General features: G+C 40.0%; 1 protein-coding gene across 1 annotated transcript in view; it reads right to left on the reverse strand.

The window, feature by feature from the left end:
- The window catches only part of IGF1R (insulin like growth factor 1 receptor), a 145671-nt gene that overhangs the window by 17681 nt on the left and 110417 nt on the right, over positions 1–17573 (reverse strand). Inside the window, exons 6-13 of the mRNA XM_069985051.1 lie at positions 12459–12673; positions 10594–10720; positions 10128–10366; positions 9326–9493; positions 8802–9009; positions 4244–4530; positions 937–1073; positions 365–527 (exon numbers count right to left, since the gene is read on the reverse strand). Of these exons, the coding sequence (XP_069841152.1) occupies positions 365–527; positions 937–1073; positions 4244–4530; positions 8802–9009; positions 9326–9493; positions 10128–10366; positions 10594–10720; positions 12459–12673 (1544 nt within the window). The remainder of the gene's footprint in view (positions 1–364; positions 528–936; positions 1074–4243; positions 4531–8801; positions 9010–9325; positions 9494–10127; positions 10367–10593; positions 10721–12458; positions 12674–17573) is intronic.

A 17573-nucleotide genomic window follows, 5' to 3' on the forward strand; every position in this document is an offset into this window, starting at 1 on the left:
CATGCAACGCAGGTGCTGCATGCATATTTTAAGCCAAAACCACAACGTTGTCCAGTAGAGGAGGCTTTCCTTCATGCTTTCCTATTTAGCCTTCATTTCCGCACCTAAGTGCAGCACTTTTTGTGTTCCAAGTGGTATGGACACATGAAGGTCTATACTTACATGAGTGTCTATTGCTGTGGCTTTTAAGGGAAGAGATAATTGCTTGTTGTGTTAGAGCTTGTGGAGCAGATATTGTTTTTGGCAGATAGAGATGTAGAAGTGGTGAAGGCCCTGCCACAGACCATCTGTAGGGAATGTGGTGACCTGCTTTATTTTACACCATGTATAGGATAAAATATTAGTGCTCCCAGCAGATACTTACCTCTCTCCTTCACATAGAAGGACACCATCTCTGTCCAGGAACCATTTCCAGACAGCGATATGGCTCGCACCTGTGCTGTATAGTTGCCCGGGTTTAGTCTTGTAAGCTTGGCACCTCCCATCTTACTGTAATCATGTCGGGAGACACATTCACTACTGAGAGGCTGCAATAGACAAAAGGACATAAGACTGACCATGCAGTTTGGGGGGCATGAAAGATGTAGAATTTTTAAGTGTAAAGGATGTTATTTCAACCTCCTTTTCATTGGCTACACAGACACAAAAGACAACTGAAATTTGACCCACCGCACTACATAACACATAAATCAGCTTTTACAACATTAAAGCAGAACTGTGATATGTTGACAAAAGATGCGCAGCACATTTATCTAGAATTAGTTGTCATGCTAGTCACAGGGGAAGAATCCATTACAATCTCATTCAATCATTGATTACATGCTACATGGCTACAGGGCACAGTGGTAGAAGGCCCTGGAGAAAGTGACTTCAGCTCACGCTGGGAGGTCTCGCATGGCACTCCATGGTCTACTGCTATAATTATATGCATCTTACCTCCCCCTGCTGTTTGTACTCAATCTCATACATCAGAATTAGTCCATTGGGATTAGCGGGCTCCGGCCACTTCAGGACAATTGCATTATCATCAGATTCCTCCACGATGACGGGTCCAGGTATGTTATCCGCGCCAACTGGAACCCAAAGGCAGATAAGTGCATGTATATAGCAAAAATGTACCCTCATTTATCCTAATACTTTTACATTTTACCGTGTTTTGCTTTATTGCGTGGGTAAAAAAATAAAATAAAAATTAAAATATTGGTAAGAGAGATCCTGTTGCTACTCCTGGTCTGTTTGTTTTAGCAAATACAGTGGTGCCTTGGTTTAAACTTGGATCGAGAGCGCTTTACAAGAGCTCACAGTTTTTCAAAATTGTAACTTTGTTTAAGAGCATTGCTTTGGTTTAAGACATCCCTGTGCTGGATGGGAGGGGAGCGGGGGAGAGGCATTGTCTGCATAGCCGGGTCTACAGTCCTGCACTCTGACCCAGGAAGTCTCCCTCACCTTCCAAATCATAGCAGATCCACTTGGGCTGGGGCTTACATCAGGGGACAGGACTGTGGAGGTAATATCTTCATAGCTGTGACCCCTGTCTCCCAGACAGTGTGTGCTGCATTTATGTGCCCAGATATGTTCTTCTAACTCCTTCATGCTCTCTGCACTCTTTATTAGCCCTTGTGTTTCCCATCCTCTCCATTCCTGCTATAATATGCCTGCACTTACACTCAGCTATAAAACACTGCTGCTATAAGCGCCCTGCACTCACACTCAGCTATACACACTGCTGTATAGAAAAGTTTCTGTCACTGACCTCCTGCACATCTCTGTGATTCTCACTTCCTGATTGGTCCATGCTGAACACACACCTCTTCCCCACTGCTGTCATGTGACCACACAGACCTCTGACAGCAGCCCTGCTTCCCTAGTCTAGCTTGTTGTACTACGCTACTGCATTATGGGGAGCTGCAGCTCCATCCTATATCTATAAACTGCTGCTGTATTTTCAGGTTTATGCACCTGCTACACATTATACCCCACATGCTGATTGTTATACTGTGAAGTAACTTTTAATATGACATATTCAGCTGTTTCTCATTGTTAGGTTCATTTGTTCTACATGTTATTCAGAATTTTAACAAAAATTATTATTTTTGGGGTGTGGAACCAATTGTCTGCATTTCAGTGATTTCTTATGGCAAAATTATGCTCATAATCTAAGGCACCACTGTATATGCACTGTATATCACCTATTTTTAGTCTCTGTGTTCTGTTGCTCCTTTGTTATTCTTACAAGAAAAGTATAACAAAAAAATGGTTATATCATTCCAATTCAAACAATAATCTTTCAGTGTATGCAACCAGCAAACAAATGACTAATGAAAATTTGTTCTTATGTCATTGATCACACTTTTGGAGCTGGCCATAAAATCATTGTTAATTGTTCGCACCTCTTTAGGTGCATGTACACATTGTTTAGTCATAATTACAATAGTTCGTACACGAACGACTATATTTGCGATAACCAACGACTTTCATTCCGTGTATTATAGTGAATCATCTTAGGGTGCATTTACACAGAAAGATTTATCTGACAGATTTTGGAAGCCAAAGCCAGGAATGGATTTAAAAAGAGGATGGATCGCAGTCTTTCCTTTATGACCTGATCCCTGTTTATAGTCTGCTCCTGGTTTTGGCTTCAAAGATCTGTCAGATAAATCTGTCTGTGTAAATGCACCATTAGGTCATTAAATCCTAAATGCATTAGGGCCCTTTTACACAGAAAGATTATCTGACAGATTATCTGCCAAAGATTTGAAACCAAAACCAGGAACAGACTATAAACAGAGATCAGGTCATAAAGGAAAGCCTGAGATTTCTCCTCTTTTCAATTCCATTCCTGGCTTTGACTTCAAACATTTGGCAGATAATCTGTCAGATAATCTTTCTGTGTAAAAGGGCCCTTAGTTTGCAATCGTTTATCTTTAATCAGAGAAAACATAAAATTGCTTTGTCTAATAGGAACCTAACACACAGTTGGTTATGGAGTCAAACATTTCTAGCAAGACCAGTAGAACAGCACATGAAAGACCTATAAGAAAAGATGTTCCAGAATTGGAATTTTATGGGCATGGCACGCATTTGCTAAAGTAAACAGGTCAAGAGTGGTGACAGGTTCTCTTTAAAGTGTTAGACATTTAAAAAGCTTCTGACATGCCAAATACATGGGGGTCTAGGTACTGAAACCGCCACTAATTGCTAAAAGACAACGCACTCAGCTGACCGTCTCCATGCTGCAGAAGACAAACAAGCATGCTTTGTTTGTTATGTTCCCACATCTCCCTGCCAGTCATTTTTTTTAGTTTCATGGGACGCCTCATTTAAAAGCCTTTTTACACAGCAGATTATTGTTAAAAAGCTTCCCTAGGAACGCCTGTGTAAAAGTGTCAGAGATCAGGCGACGAGAGAGCAATAGCCCACCCATTGGCTGATTTGATCTTTTGTGTGGTCTAATTATCGCTATCGGCTGCACATATCTCTATGTAAACAGTACATATGCAGCCAATAAAGAATGTTAGTGGTGATCAAGGATCGCTCGTTTGGCCAGAACGTGAGAATAATCGTGCCTTGTATAGGCACTGCAAGCATTTGCTTCCATAGCCCTATACTGGGCCGTGTAAAAGGACCCCAAGAAGAGGGTCCCAAAGTGCAGATGGTTCATATGGATGAAACCTTAGTCCCAATGTTCACATAATTGTACTGGTTATACAGGTAGTTTTATCTGGCTACCATATGTGAGCAGGTTTTGTCCCCATGAGCTATACACACTGTGGGGCCCAACTCTTAAAAGTCACTTGTAATGACACTAACACTTTAGCTGCTAAGTTTGCCAATGATACTGTCATGAGCTGGCTTGTGATCCTGTTGATCCATACTTAGGTTGAGCAGGATTATAAAATAACCAGTTATTTCTGGTCACTATTAAGGTATGTGGGAAACGAATAACTAATCTGTATGAAATAGGAATTTGTCAACTCAACAAGACAAGGTTGTGTGGTCACCCTGTGTCTGTGGCTTTCCTTTGGGTAATATGCCCTTATGTATGTGTCTATGATATGGAACCTAAACTGGAAGCCAGTGTAGACAGAGGTTGTTAGTAAGGAGAATATGTATACAGCTTCATACATTATTGCAAATTGTGAAAAATAAAGATCACAAAAACAAGCAGCTATGGGCATCCAATTTTAGGGTAAATAAGGTTTTACAACAACAGGTAGAAAGAGAAGATTTTCCATGAACTAACCTGCAGGCATGGTTCTGGCAAACACAAAGTTGGAGGCACTGCAACCAAGCCTTTCTGCCTCATGGTTACAGCTGTGGATATCAATACGGTACAGAGTAAATGGCATCAAGTTAGAGATGACCGTTCTCTGGTACTTATGGTCCACCTTTGTCGTAAAGAATGGATACTCCATTTCCTTTGGTTCAGAGTCTGATGTATTGGAGAAGTCTTGTGTTGTGCCGTTTCTGCTATAGCCAGCCAAGGATGCATTGCCAACAGCAAACACATCACGACGTCTGCGATCGGGCCTAACAAGATGAACAAACACTGAAATTAAGATATGTAGAAAGCAATAAGGGGATTTTTTAATCAGTTGCAGAAAGGTATTGTGCAACTTTGTCTTGCAAATTTCCCTATAGCCACTGTGTGTAAATGTACCCTAAGTACAAAGATACAACCAGTGTATAGGTGGTAGTCACTGGTTGTATGATGGTCTCCATACAACATGTCGAGCAGGAAAGTTGGATTATAAAATTAACCACTGTTGATGTAACTAGCTTGATATTTGTTGGCTGTATCTGGGACACAACCGCTCTGTGGTTATGTCAGGTACATGAAAAACCCGAGCCATCAGTCAAATGTGGCCAGGAGGCAGAGCCAGCTTTTCCAACGCTTCTATAAGAGGGCAAATGAGGATCGCTTGTCTACTTACATTCACTTCCTCTCCTCAGCGATAGCAATTTTGCCTTCTAAATCCGCAGGCAAGCCAAGGCAGGATGAATTCATGACATCCACCACACACATTCATCACACTGCTGTGTACGGTTTACACACTCCTCAAATAGACGGAATAAGCGAGGACCCCTCCCAGAAATTGGCTGGGAAATCTGATCTGGTATTAACAGAGACTGTGTCGAGTGATGAATTAACTTTTGTCTGGGCTTTAGAAAGGTTCACTCACTGCTTTCAAGCACTAAGCATCCAGCTGCCACTCACATGGCGTATAGTAAGAGGTAGTCTGAACATAACAAGGTATCGTGTTCAAAGCATTCGGTGAACATGACTGATTGTAGGAGCTTACTTCACCTTTAAAAACTTTAGTGAAAACCTATTTGACAGAGACAATTGTCCGTGGTCAAACAACATATTCTGAAGATACAAATGCTATGTGTAAATGAGCTCTTGGTTCTTCACGAGAAAATACAAGTCATTAATGAAAGGTTATTCAACTTTCCAATATACTTACTGTATCAATTCCTGATCGTTTTCAGGATGTTGTCTTGCACTGATTATTCAATATGACTAGTCAGTGTTAACAATATATATATAATATATGGATGTAATCAGACAGGTGGACGGCTCGGTACAAGACTCAGCTGTAATAACATTGACATAACCAATGAAGCTTGTGAGTAAATAAATCAGTGGAGATCTTTACCACCATGAGAAAATGCAAAGTATATTGAAAAAAAGAATAGAATTTGCTAAAAATGGAATACTTTTTAAGGGTTTGTTCACACCACCATTAGAGGCTTTGTTCAAAGCCTCTATCAGTAGTTCCAACAAATTTGATGGGAAGAAAAGTGCAGCTTTCCATCAAAGTGATGGACACCACAAAACATCCCCATAAGTCGTCAAAAGGGTCTAACGGGCCCAGGTGTTAATTATTCAATGGGTCCGGAATTGGTCAGAGTTCCCACAATATGGCTGCATTTGGCCAGTAAAACTGTCGCCCTCCAAAACCACCTCCTACAGTTGCATTTTTATAGACCAAGCATATAGAATACAGAGACAATACAGCCAGGTTACAGGTGTCATTATGACTGGATGCCACAAGAGCTTAGCGTGGTTACCTATCGTTTATGAATGGAAAACGCTGCAAAAGCGGTTAATATGAACAATAAATGTTTTTTTCCATACATTAGAAATCAGGACTTTCCAGTGTTTTACCCCCCCCCCCCCCCCCCTCTTTTGGAGAAACTTTTCTTTTCTCTGGACTGCCTGAACTTGTCAGGTGGGATTATACACAATCCTGCCTCAAATTCCTCCTACAGCAATAGCTCTCTCCTCGTCCCTGGTGCGAAACATTTCTAAGCCGGTTTTGGGCCATGATGGTTGTGTGTGTGTGTGGTTTCATAATAATATATTTATATATATATATATATATATATATATATATATATATATATATATATATATATATATATATATATATACACACTCCAATTCCTTGTGAAAACAGCGGAATCCCCTTTATGACGCACAGTCCTCAATCAGGTTGGCTAACACCCGATACGTAATCCAGAAAAAAGTTGGGAAGACAGCGTCCTTTTGTAGATTAAAAAGTTTTCTTTATTTTGCCATATGCACACACAGAAAAAAACAACGTTTCGGCTCCTCTAATACATCCTGAACATACTTGAGGAAGGCTCATGATGTATTAGAGGAGCCGAAACGTTGTTTTTTTCTGTGTGTGCATATGGCAAAATAAAGAAAACTTTTTAATCTACAAAAGGACGCTGTCTTCCCAACTTTTATATATATATATATATATATATATATATATATATATATATAGATAGAGATAGAGAGAGAGAGAGAGAGAGAGAGAGAGAGAGAGAGATACACACACACACACACAGTCTTCTGAGTTCTGCTTGATCACTGTTAACAACTTCTACTTTTTATACTTCACTTTACATTTAAAGCACAGTATCTGTATACAAAATGTATGTATACGCAGTCTAAATTCCCTTTTAGGTCATGTCCATAGTTATTTAAAAGCGTTATCCAGCACTACAAAAACATGGCCACTTTCCGCTCTTGCCTCCAGTTTGGGTGGGTTTTGTAACTTGGTTACATTGAAGTGAATGGAGCTTAAAGAGGAACTATACATAAGGAAAACTTGTTTTCTATTAAAAGTACATTAAAAGTTATATAGATGTGTCTATATAATGTATTACTATATCTGTGCAGTTCTGACATACTGGTAGCTGTTTGTTACAGGTAGAGAATACAGCGTGCTGTGTGGTAATACAGGTAGAGAGTACAGTGCTGTGTGGTGTTACAGGTAGAGAATACAGCGTGCTGTGTGGTGTTACAGGTAGAGAATACAGCACTGTGGTGTTACAGGTAGAGAATACAGCACTGTGTGGTGTTACAGGTAGAGAATACAGCGCTGTGTGGTGTTACAGGTAAAGAATACAGCGTGCTGTGTGGTGTTACAGGTAGAGAATACAGCGTGCTGTGTGGTGTTACAGGTAGAGAATACAGCAAGCTGTGTGGTGTTACAGGTAGAGAATACAGCGCGCTGTGTGGTGTTACAGGTAGAGAATACAGCACGCTGTGTGGTGTTACAGGTAGAGAATACATTGTGCTGTGTGGTGTTATAGGTAGAGATTACAGCATGCTGTGTGGTGTTACAGGTAGAGAATACAGCGCTGTGTGGTGTTACAGGTAAAGAATACAGCGTGCTGTGTGGTGTTACAGGTAGAGAATACAGCGTGCTGTGTGGTGTTACAGGTAGAGAATACAGCAAGCTGTGTGGTGTTACAGGTAGAGAATACAGTGTGCTGTGTGGTGTTACAGGTAGAGTATACAGCGTGCTGTGTGGTGTTACAGGTAGAGAATACATTGTGCTGTGTGGTGTTATAGGTAGAGATTACAGCATGCTGTGTGGTGTTACAGGTAGAGAATACAGCGTGCTGTGTGGTGTTACAGGTAGAGAATACAGCGTGCTGTGTGGTGTTACAGGTAGAGAATACAGTGGGCTGTGTGGTGTTACAGGTAGAGAATACAGTGTGCTGTGTGGTGTTACAGGTAGAGAATACAGTGTGCTGTGTGGTGTTACAGGTAGAGTATACAGCGTGCTGTGTGGTGTTACAGGTAGAGAATACAGCGTGCTGTGTGGTGTTACAGGTAGAGAATACAGCGTGCTGTGTGGTGTTACAGGTAGAGAATACAGTGTGCTGTGTGGTGTTACAGGTAGAGAATACAGTGGGCTGTGTGGCGTTACAGGTAGTAACTGTGTGCTGTGTGGTGTTAAAGGTAGAGAATACAGCGTGCTGTGTGGGTGGGAACTGCGGAATAACTGTGGGTGAAGTACTGCAAATAATTCAGTAACACAATGAAACTGCAATGTGTGAACACAGCCTAGATGTTCTGCAACAGATTTGGGTGGGGAATTGGCAGGTTGAAAGACTCTGCTGAACAGCTGAGGGAAAGCATTGCACTCTGGAACCTGTAGTACTGTGTACAACTGCTCAACCAGGAAGTACGGCCACACAATACGGAACAAACCCCCCCTAAAACAAATGGATTTTTAGTAGTTTCAAAACTGGGATTGATTTGTGTGGCCCTCAAATGAAAATTGATAACAATTCCATGCAGAAATGTGTCCTCCCAAATACTTGGTATTTTTTTTCCAAGTTAGTGTAGATCTGAACCAAGTAAACTCTTATCACAGTTGTGTCAGCTGAACAGTATATGTAAGGCTTTTATCCCCTGTAAACCATGACAGTTTATAGTCACATACAGAACGCAAACCTCTGTGCTTCATCCGATGGTCACAGGGAATTACCTTGGTACAAAGATGGAATTGTGCAGGAAGTTCTCAAACACCTTCCTGTACTCTGCTTCATCCTTTTCAGCTTTCTTCTCGGCCTCGGTTTTAGGACAACTGCAGCAGGTTCCTTTATCTGGTCCTTCTCCTACTTCTGGCTTGGCTGGCTCATTTTCTTCATCCATGTCAATTGTCCCATTAGCATATTTTCGACTAGGGACTTTCTCTGAAACAGAGAAACAGGTCAGAACCAATAAAATAGTGAAGATACATGATCGCTCACTGCAATGGTCTTTCCTGATGAGAAGAAAAAAAAGTGCAGTGTCCAAAAATGAAAAACAAGGGTAAAAAACACTAATGCAAAGTGGTAGAAAAATATAATTCACATCCTGACAAGTAGAAATGAAACTGGGAGCTCCTCACCTGGAAGAAAGATAACCCACTAACCCCCACTGGCTCTATCCTCCATACACTAAAAATGAAAGGTGGCCACATAATTCTATCCACTGAAGTCTATGGGAGTTAGATATAAGGAGAGGCACCTTTAGAGCAGTAGTTGTCTTGGTACAGGTAGCTGTCCTGTGGCTGCTGCTGCCAGCGCACAATGTAATAGGAGAGATTGCCATTTGGTAGAGAGGGAGGCTTCCATCTCACAATCAGCTGGGAGGATGAATTTGAGGCAGAGATGACATCCAGGGGAATGGAGGGAACTGAAAGAAAAATAGGCACATTGATGGATGCAGACAAGCGTCATTTCTGTCGAGATTGGATAATCAGCAAGGTCACCATTATTAAGATCTGTGCCTCCTCCGCAGGTGTGAAGGCTGGAGTGTTTTGTATCATATTGGGTCCTGTAGTTCACTAGAACTGGAGGGCCACATGTTGCAAAACACTGGTCAAAATCCTGATAGTGGTATTAAACATTTTGCTGCCATGGGTTTTAGGACTAGTATCAAACCTTCACACCAAGTTTTTTGAAAAACTTTTATAATAGAAAAAAAAATAAAAAATAGAAAAACATATGGCTTTTAGACCCAGATTTTTGGATTGACTTTAATGTGGAAAACTAGATAAAGAATTGACTTATCAGTTCAACATTCATATTTTAAAAATTTCCCATGGAAGTCAAAAGACTGAATTTCAGGATTATGTGGAATCTGCAAAAATTTTTTTAAGGATTCCATGCAAAAAATTTTTAATTATAAAGTTATTAAAAAAATACTGCAAAATAAAAGTTACAAACTACACAGAATGTATAAGCGTTACTTATGTAAAGCTCATCTGTGCATGTATATTGTGAGTCTATGAAATAGTACCACCCAGTAGAAAATCCCTTCCAATTACCTGCAGCGTCTGTCCGTATGTAAATAATTTTGCTCTTGGCTCCATGAATCTGATGGTTTTCCAACATGGTCAAGGTAAGGGCTTTTACAAAGATTGCATAGGAAGTCCAAGGCTTCAGGCCCTGCAGTAGAATCCCAGGGTTCTGATCCTTACTTTCTGGAAGGTCCACATCCACCATGTTCCAGCTGTTCGATCCACATGCATCCTGACCATCATATTCCGTCACATTAGGAACAGGGCTGACATTACAAAAGAAAAAACACCAAATAAAATTAGTCTTTTTTGTCATAATAGGTATATATGAAAGGGTAATTATATTGTAATAATATATTGTAAGAGTTATATTATATTTTACAATTTTCAGTTTTACCACTTTAACTTTTTTTTTTTACATTACAAAGTATATTTTTTATGCAAAACTGAGAGCCATTAGCTTCTATCTCCATAAGGGAATTGTGAAACTCACGCTTCTTTATAGTAGACAGTAAAGCTGATGAGGTCTCTGTAATCCGGGGGCCTGTAACGCTGCCATGTCAACATTATTCTGTTCTTACTTGTGACGTTGGAGATGAAATTCAGAGTATAGGTTGCACCTGTAGAAATAAGGGATGTTCAGAAATAGGTTTGCTCAGCAAAACAGGATTACACTGTATTCTATGCATATTAATTGTGGAGGAAAGAACTATTGTTTACACAGGCAAAGCTCACGCCTTTTCATTTGTATACTGGCCACAGAAATAAATAAGTATATACATTTTTACTGAAACCAGTATACAAGAGAACTAGCCCATCTTCTTCTCCATAACCGCACTTATAGATCTAGAACAAAACAATATTTTATATAAGACCTGACCCTATTTAACAAGTTAAAGGCTATTGACTGGATGCCACCAAATTCTTCTTTACATCAGATAATATAATATATATATATATATATATATATATATATATATATATATATATATATATATATATATATATATATATATATATATATATATATATACACACACACACACACACAAAAAAAACATATACATGTTCCTGCTGTAAAGGGGTTTTAGTGTCTGTGGGGCAGTTTCAATGTGATCAGCCCAGCACACATTAGTGCCCCAGGATCCGAGCATAATGACAGGCAGCCACAATCACACAGATGTCTTCCATTAACCCTTTAAACACTGTGATCTCGAGCAATCACTGCGTTTAAGGAAGTCAGTGACAGGATAAGTACCGATCACTTACTGATCAGGTCCCGATCACTTTCCCTGACAGGCAAGACTTATACTACTTACCTCAGTCCTGGAGGATTGGCGTTCTTCTCAGAATCTGCCCTCAGGCATACTGAATGTTGAGATCATTAATAATACTGACCAAGGCTATACAAAGGCATAGCATTGATCAGAATATGCAATAATATAAAGTTATATTGTTTAGTTTTTTAAAAAATTTTTAAAAAATATGTTTTTAAAAATCCTCCCTTGATAACAGTTTAAATCCTCTCCTTTCCCAATAAAAAAAATATATATTTGGTATCATAGTGTGCGGAACTGTCAGATCTATTAAAATATAACACTACTGCCGCACTGTGAACAGCATAAGGGAGAGGAAAAAACACCAGGATTTCTACTCTTTTTAAAATAAAAATAAAAAAAAAAAGTAAAAATTGTCTTTTACACCAATATAATCCAAACAAAAAGTATAGATTATGGCGCAAAAAATGAAGCTCTGACCAGCACAGTAGGTGGAAAAATAAAAGGGCTATGGCTTTTAGAAGGCAAAGAGGAACATTGTTTCACTGTTACCTGGACATCCGTGCATCAATGACCTTTGGTCACAAAGTTAAAGGAGACAGATCTCCCTGCTTCTCCCCTTCTCACTGTGTATGACTAACAGGTCTTTCTCTATACATACATAGGGACAATGTCAGTCAGGTCCAGCAAGGCAGGACTGGAATCTAAGATGCCAATCTTAAAGGGGTTATCCAGGCTTAGAAAAAATGGCCTATTTCTTCGAAAACAGCACCCTGTCCTCAGTTTGCATGTTGCTTTTTAGTGCAATTCAACTGAAGTGTATGGAGCCGATTTGCAATATCACACACAACTTGAGGACAGGTATGGTGCTGTTTTGCAAGAAAGTAGCTGTGATTTTTCTAGTCTTCAAATCACACATGCAGTTTTTTTCAGACAAATCAGTCTCAAAAGCAAGTATAAAAGGAAGGAAGTATCCCTCTCCATGCTGCTCGAGTCTGGCCTTGGCTTAAAAAGCTGCGACAGGCCTGGTTTAACTGCTGATTCCATATACCTTTATATCTAAAATGTATGCGGCACTTACAGGGAGCCATGTCACCATTATTTCTGGGATTTATGTCCGAATCAGTCTGCCTTCCTCTGGTTCCTGTTGCATTTTCCATATCGTAGATGTCTTTCAAGCAGAGCCTTGGGTTAAAAGCAAAGTACATCTTGCCTTGTTTGATGGTGAGGTTGTGCTTCGACCAGTCCCACAGCTGCTGAAGGTTATTGTTGTCCAGAACATAAAATGAATAAGACCTATGTAATACATGAAAACAAAATGAACACTTGTAAAATATCACCAAAAAGGTAAATGGGGTAAAAGCCTCATAAGAATTCATTCAAGTACCCTACCAGCGGCAACTTACGTCTGTACAGGCGCAAATTTTATTCAACTGTAATTAAGAACAGATCTACTTATTCTAGATTTTATTTTTATTAAAGAAAAAAATAAATGTAACACATGCAACGTTTTTATTCTTTACATTTATTCTTTACATTTATTCAGTAATGTAGCCCAAATAAATGCCTAATGTTTAAGTAGGGAGTATAATGTTTTAATAGAGAGTTTAACCTACTTTAATGGGAACTTGTCATCACTTTCATGCAGCTTGAACCACAAGTCATCAGGGCGGTACACAGTGAGTGGCTATACCCAAACAGTAAGAGATCATAAGGATCAACTGAACAGGCAGAAGCCGCTGAAGGTTGGCCGAACACTCCCGTTTAGGTAGAGTGAAAGTGAGGACAGTTTCTTTTCCAGAAACATTGCCACTTGTCCTCAGTTTGTATTCTGGTATCACAGCTCAATTCCAGAGTGAGTGGATGCGAGTTGTAATACCAAATACAACCAGGGGGCAGATGTGGTGCTGTTCTTGAAAGAAAGCAGCTTTTTCTCTCCAATCCCTGAGAACTCGGAGTGGAAATAATTGTTTTTTTTAATAGCTCCATTCATTGAGAAATAATGTTTAGATTTCTCTGCCACCATAGCTGTAAGAGGGGTTTGTTTTTTCAGGATGAGTTGTAAGAAAATACACAGACTCAATTGCAAACAGTGATACGTTTGGTTGGGTTTTTTTTTTTTTTTTTTTTTTTTTTTTACATTTTTTTATTTACACTGTACACAATATGGCATAAGTAATACTGTATTGTGTTTGCAGACCACAAAATCACAAATCTGTCACCAGCAAAAAATGTATATTTGCCATTGGCGAGGCTGGTCCATAAATACAGACCAAATCAGCTGTAATGTGTGGAGATGCCTGGTAAGTGTGCTGAACCAGGACTGTCAATGTCCCTACAGCACCACCACAGGATGAAGTAGGCATTACATCCAAGTGTGTGTCATAGGACATGTCACGTGCTCAAGAAACAGACAGTTTGTAACCACTCTGCTTTTGTGATGAGGATCCAGAACAAAAAGATCCCCTCGTCCTAGTCATCACCCCCCAGTTCTAGTTATATAGTTACATTTTGTAACCGTTCATAAGTTACAATGAAAATACATACAAAAGCTATGTATTGAAATCAATTAAAGAATATTTTACTTTGAAGCCAGTTAAGGTTCGTATATTTGTAAAGACTGCTGATTTTATAGATACACCAAAGCATCTCTCCATAAAGTGTGCATACGCCTCCAAGCTGTCCTTACTCTCCTATCCACCTTCAAATGCAATGGTCGGAGTCAAGAGCGTTGGGAAACAGGAGTTTGTCTTGGCCGAGGTAAGTGTGAGAAAGCTTTTCATGAAAGCTCCAAGTTCCGATTAGCTAGACTCTTTAACCTGTGTGAACGTGCTGTATACTCTAAAAATAAAGCCGGTTCAGAAGACCTACAACTACTCCAGCAAAACACGAGTGAGGAGCCTCAGCACTGTGCCATCACTAACCAACATGGCATTATTATCATATAGACTAAAGAAAAACAATGCTACACCAGTTCAGGGCACCACCAAATATCTATTCCCCTCCCCTAGGACAGCTCCTGCAGAACATTGCTCTACACAGCAGACTATATATTCACACTCTGCAAAAGCTGCAGTATTCCCTGTCTGCTCCTCTGCTTGTAGCATTGTTCAGCACAAGCCAGCATGCGGTAAACAACTCATCCAAATCTATCCAAGCACCCCTTAGAAATCAAAGGAAGATTCGGTGTCATAGGAGAAAGGTAGGAGCTGGGGAACATTATATTATTAATTATTTTCAACTTCCTGTCAGAGGTAAATCAAGAAAAAACATGCTGAAGCCAGTACCATTGGTAATAACTAGAGATGAGCGAACCGGGTTCGGGTCGATCAAAACCTGAACGTTCGGCATTTGATTAGCTGGGGCTGCTGAACTTGGATAAAGCTGTAAGGTTGTCTGGAAAACATGGATACAGCCAATGACTATATCCATGATTTCCACATAGCCTTAGGGCTTTATTCAACTTCAGCAGCCACCGCTAATCAAATGCTGAAAGTTCGGGTTCAGATCAACTCGAGCATGCTCAAGGTTCGCTCGTCTCTAGTAATAACACTATCATTAAAGCGCACCTGTCACTACAGATAACGGCATTGCATTATGTTCCATCATGTTTGCACTGGCTTTTGATGGTCCCATTGATAGGATAAGTTTTGGAGATGGCAATACCCCTTTAGAGGCGTGTTATTAAATAAAACTAATCACTATAGGATCTATACCTTAAATGGGCACGGTCACTAAAAATAACTTTTCACATGTCATTAGACAAGTCAAAAGTTGTGGATGACAGCGGGTCTCACTGCTGAGACCCACTGGGATCAGGAGATACAGCTGGGGAGAGGACAAGGCAGCATGATCCACTCACTGACTGGCTGCTATTTCCATCAGTTTAAGCCTATGAGACTACCTTGCTGAAATTAGCAGCCAGCCCTGGCTATATCTCCTGATCAGAGCGGGTGTTAGCAGTGAGACCCGCTGTCATCTAATGACATCTGTAGTGACAATTCCTATTCAAAAAGGTATAGATCTTATAGTGAGTTTTATTTGAAATGACTCCTCTGAAGGGGTATTGCCATCTCCAAAAGTTATCCTATCCATAGGACTAACAAAAGTTAGTGAATACAGCCTCCCTCCCCCCACCCCCCCAAAAGAATCTTATTTTTATTAAGAAATTTTCAGAATATATAACAAAAATCTTAGACGACATAGGGGAAAGTACGACAATTCACCCATATACACTGACAATGGTATAAGGCAGAAAACAAACGCAAGGTAGTAAATCTGTACTTCCTTTCACGGCCATAATATGACTGCTAGTTGCAATGAGATGGCAATGGAATCAAGGCAAATTAACATAAAATACAAACAACAAAATAAGGAGAGAGGGGGAGGGTGAATAGAGCCTTTTTTTAACATCGCACAAAGGGTAACACTAAAGCCCCTATTACACGTGGCGATCAGCTGGAGCAAGTGAGCACTGACCTGTCCTCTTCATTCCCCGCTGGCGCTATTACACGGTCAGGGCAGGGGGGGCCGCTGGGAGCTCATATGAGATAGCGGCGTTGCTAGGCTGATCATTGCCGTTCCAGCCTGTTGAAAGACAACGATCAGCCGACATCGTGCATGTTGGCTAATCGTGGTTTTCTATTTCTATTCTACAAAGCGATTTTCATCCGTAACGGCCAATAATTGATTTGGGTAATTGGGTTTGAAAACACTTTAGGCCCTAACACATCACGTTGGGGCACATTTATCATTGTCTTCATACCATTATTATGGCCAATTTTGGTGTTTTTGCATAAAACATTTAAGCAACATTTATAAAAGACGTTTGTGCCATTTTCAAGCAGTTTGCGCCGGCAGCACCTTCTTTCATTTTTTTCGTTCAGAGGGGGCATAGTTTCATGTTAGGCACTTTATTAACCAGATTTATCATTTGCTATTTTTTAGTTTTTGCGCAAAAAAATTGCACAGCAGTAAACCACTCCTACCAAGGCATACATAATTTTTTGCACACACAAAAAAAAAAAAAGAACACACACACATAGAAAAATTGGGAAAGCACAAAAAATGTGCAAGGCTCACCAAGGCCTGTACGGCTACTGATACATTTAAAGCAAGGTCTGTAAGACTTTCCACAGCATGGAAAAAATACACAAGCGCAAACAAAAATTGTGCATATAGTAAATGTGCCCCATAAATGATAAGATATTACAATTTGCTTAAATATTTTGAGCCTCTGCAAAAAGAGAAGGCAAAAAAAAAAAAAAGAGGAGGTTTGGGATGCCAGGAATTCACAGCTCTTGAAATTTCACCCAGGCAGGTCAGATAAACTGCAAGAGACACAGATTTCCCAGAGCAAAAAAAAATAAAAAAAAATGATGTGCCCCTCATACAGGAGTCCCCGTTTCTCATGCCTAGCTATTCGTGGGAGAGAACAGGTTTCTTCTGTAGGTCAGAAGGAAAGGATAAAACTAGTGTAATATGTCCAAACACTGGCATTCCTGGGCTCAGAAAAAGAAGCAGAGATTCACCTATTCCTGGCATCAGCCAAATACCATGTGGGGCCCAGAAAGGTTTAGCTGCGCTGACCTCTTTCATGCCGTTATGTGAATTACAGTTTAGAAGAAGCGCACTAAATGCTACTCTTAAAGTGAACTCTGCATCCGTATTATAGACACAAGTCCATGATTGAGCATAGGTAGTAACCTGTTAATCTGCCCTAGGAGAGCTCATTGCCGATAATCAGCCCATGCAAAAAGATAAGAGATCAGCTGACAAATAAGCAAAAACTTGATCATCAGCTGATCACATCTTTAGTGCTTTCAATATTACCATATTACCATACCATTATCCTGGTAAAGCATTGATCAGTATAAGCAATCTAATGATTCCAGTCCCCTAGTGAGACATAAAAAAAAAAAAGTTTTAAAAAATATTACAAAACTCCTACACCGATAAGGGCCCTTATTCCACAGGACAATTATTGTTCGGATAATCGTCCGAACAACCAATATTGCAAACGATCTGAAATCATTTACCCAATTACATGGAACGATGATAGTTAATTATAACGGTTCTTGCAGTGGTCTTGTCGTCGCTATCGTGTCTTATTCCACGCAAACAATTTGCAAATGAGCAACAAAAAAAATTAGGTCCAGGTCTCATTAAGCGATCAACAATTTCTCGTTCGTCGTTT

Source organism: Dendropsophus ebraccatus, chromosome 1 (genome assembly GCF_027789765.1).
Source record: "Dendropsophus ebraccatus isolate aDenEbr1 chromosome 1, aDenEbr1.pat, whole genome shotgun sequence".
Classification (NCBI taxonomy): Eukaryota; Metazoa; Chordata; class Amphibia; order Anura; family Hylidae; genus Dendropsophus; species Dendropsophus ebraccatus.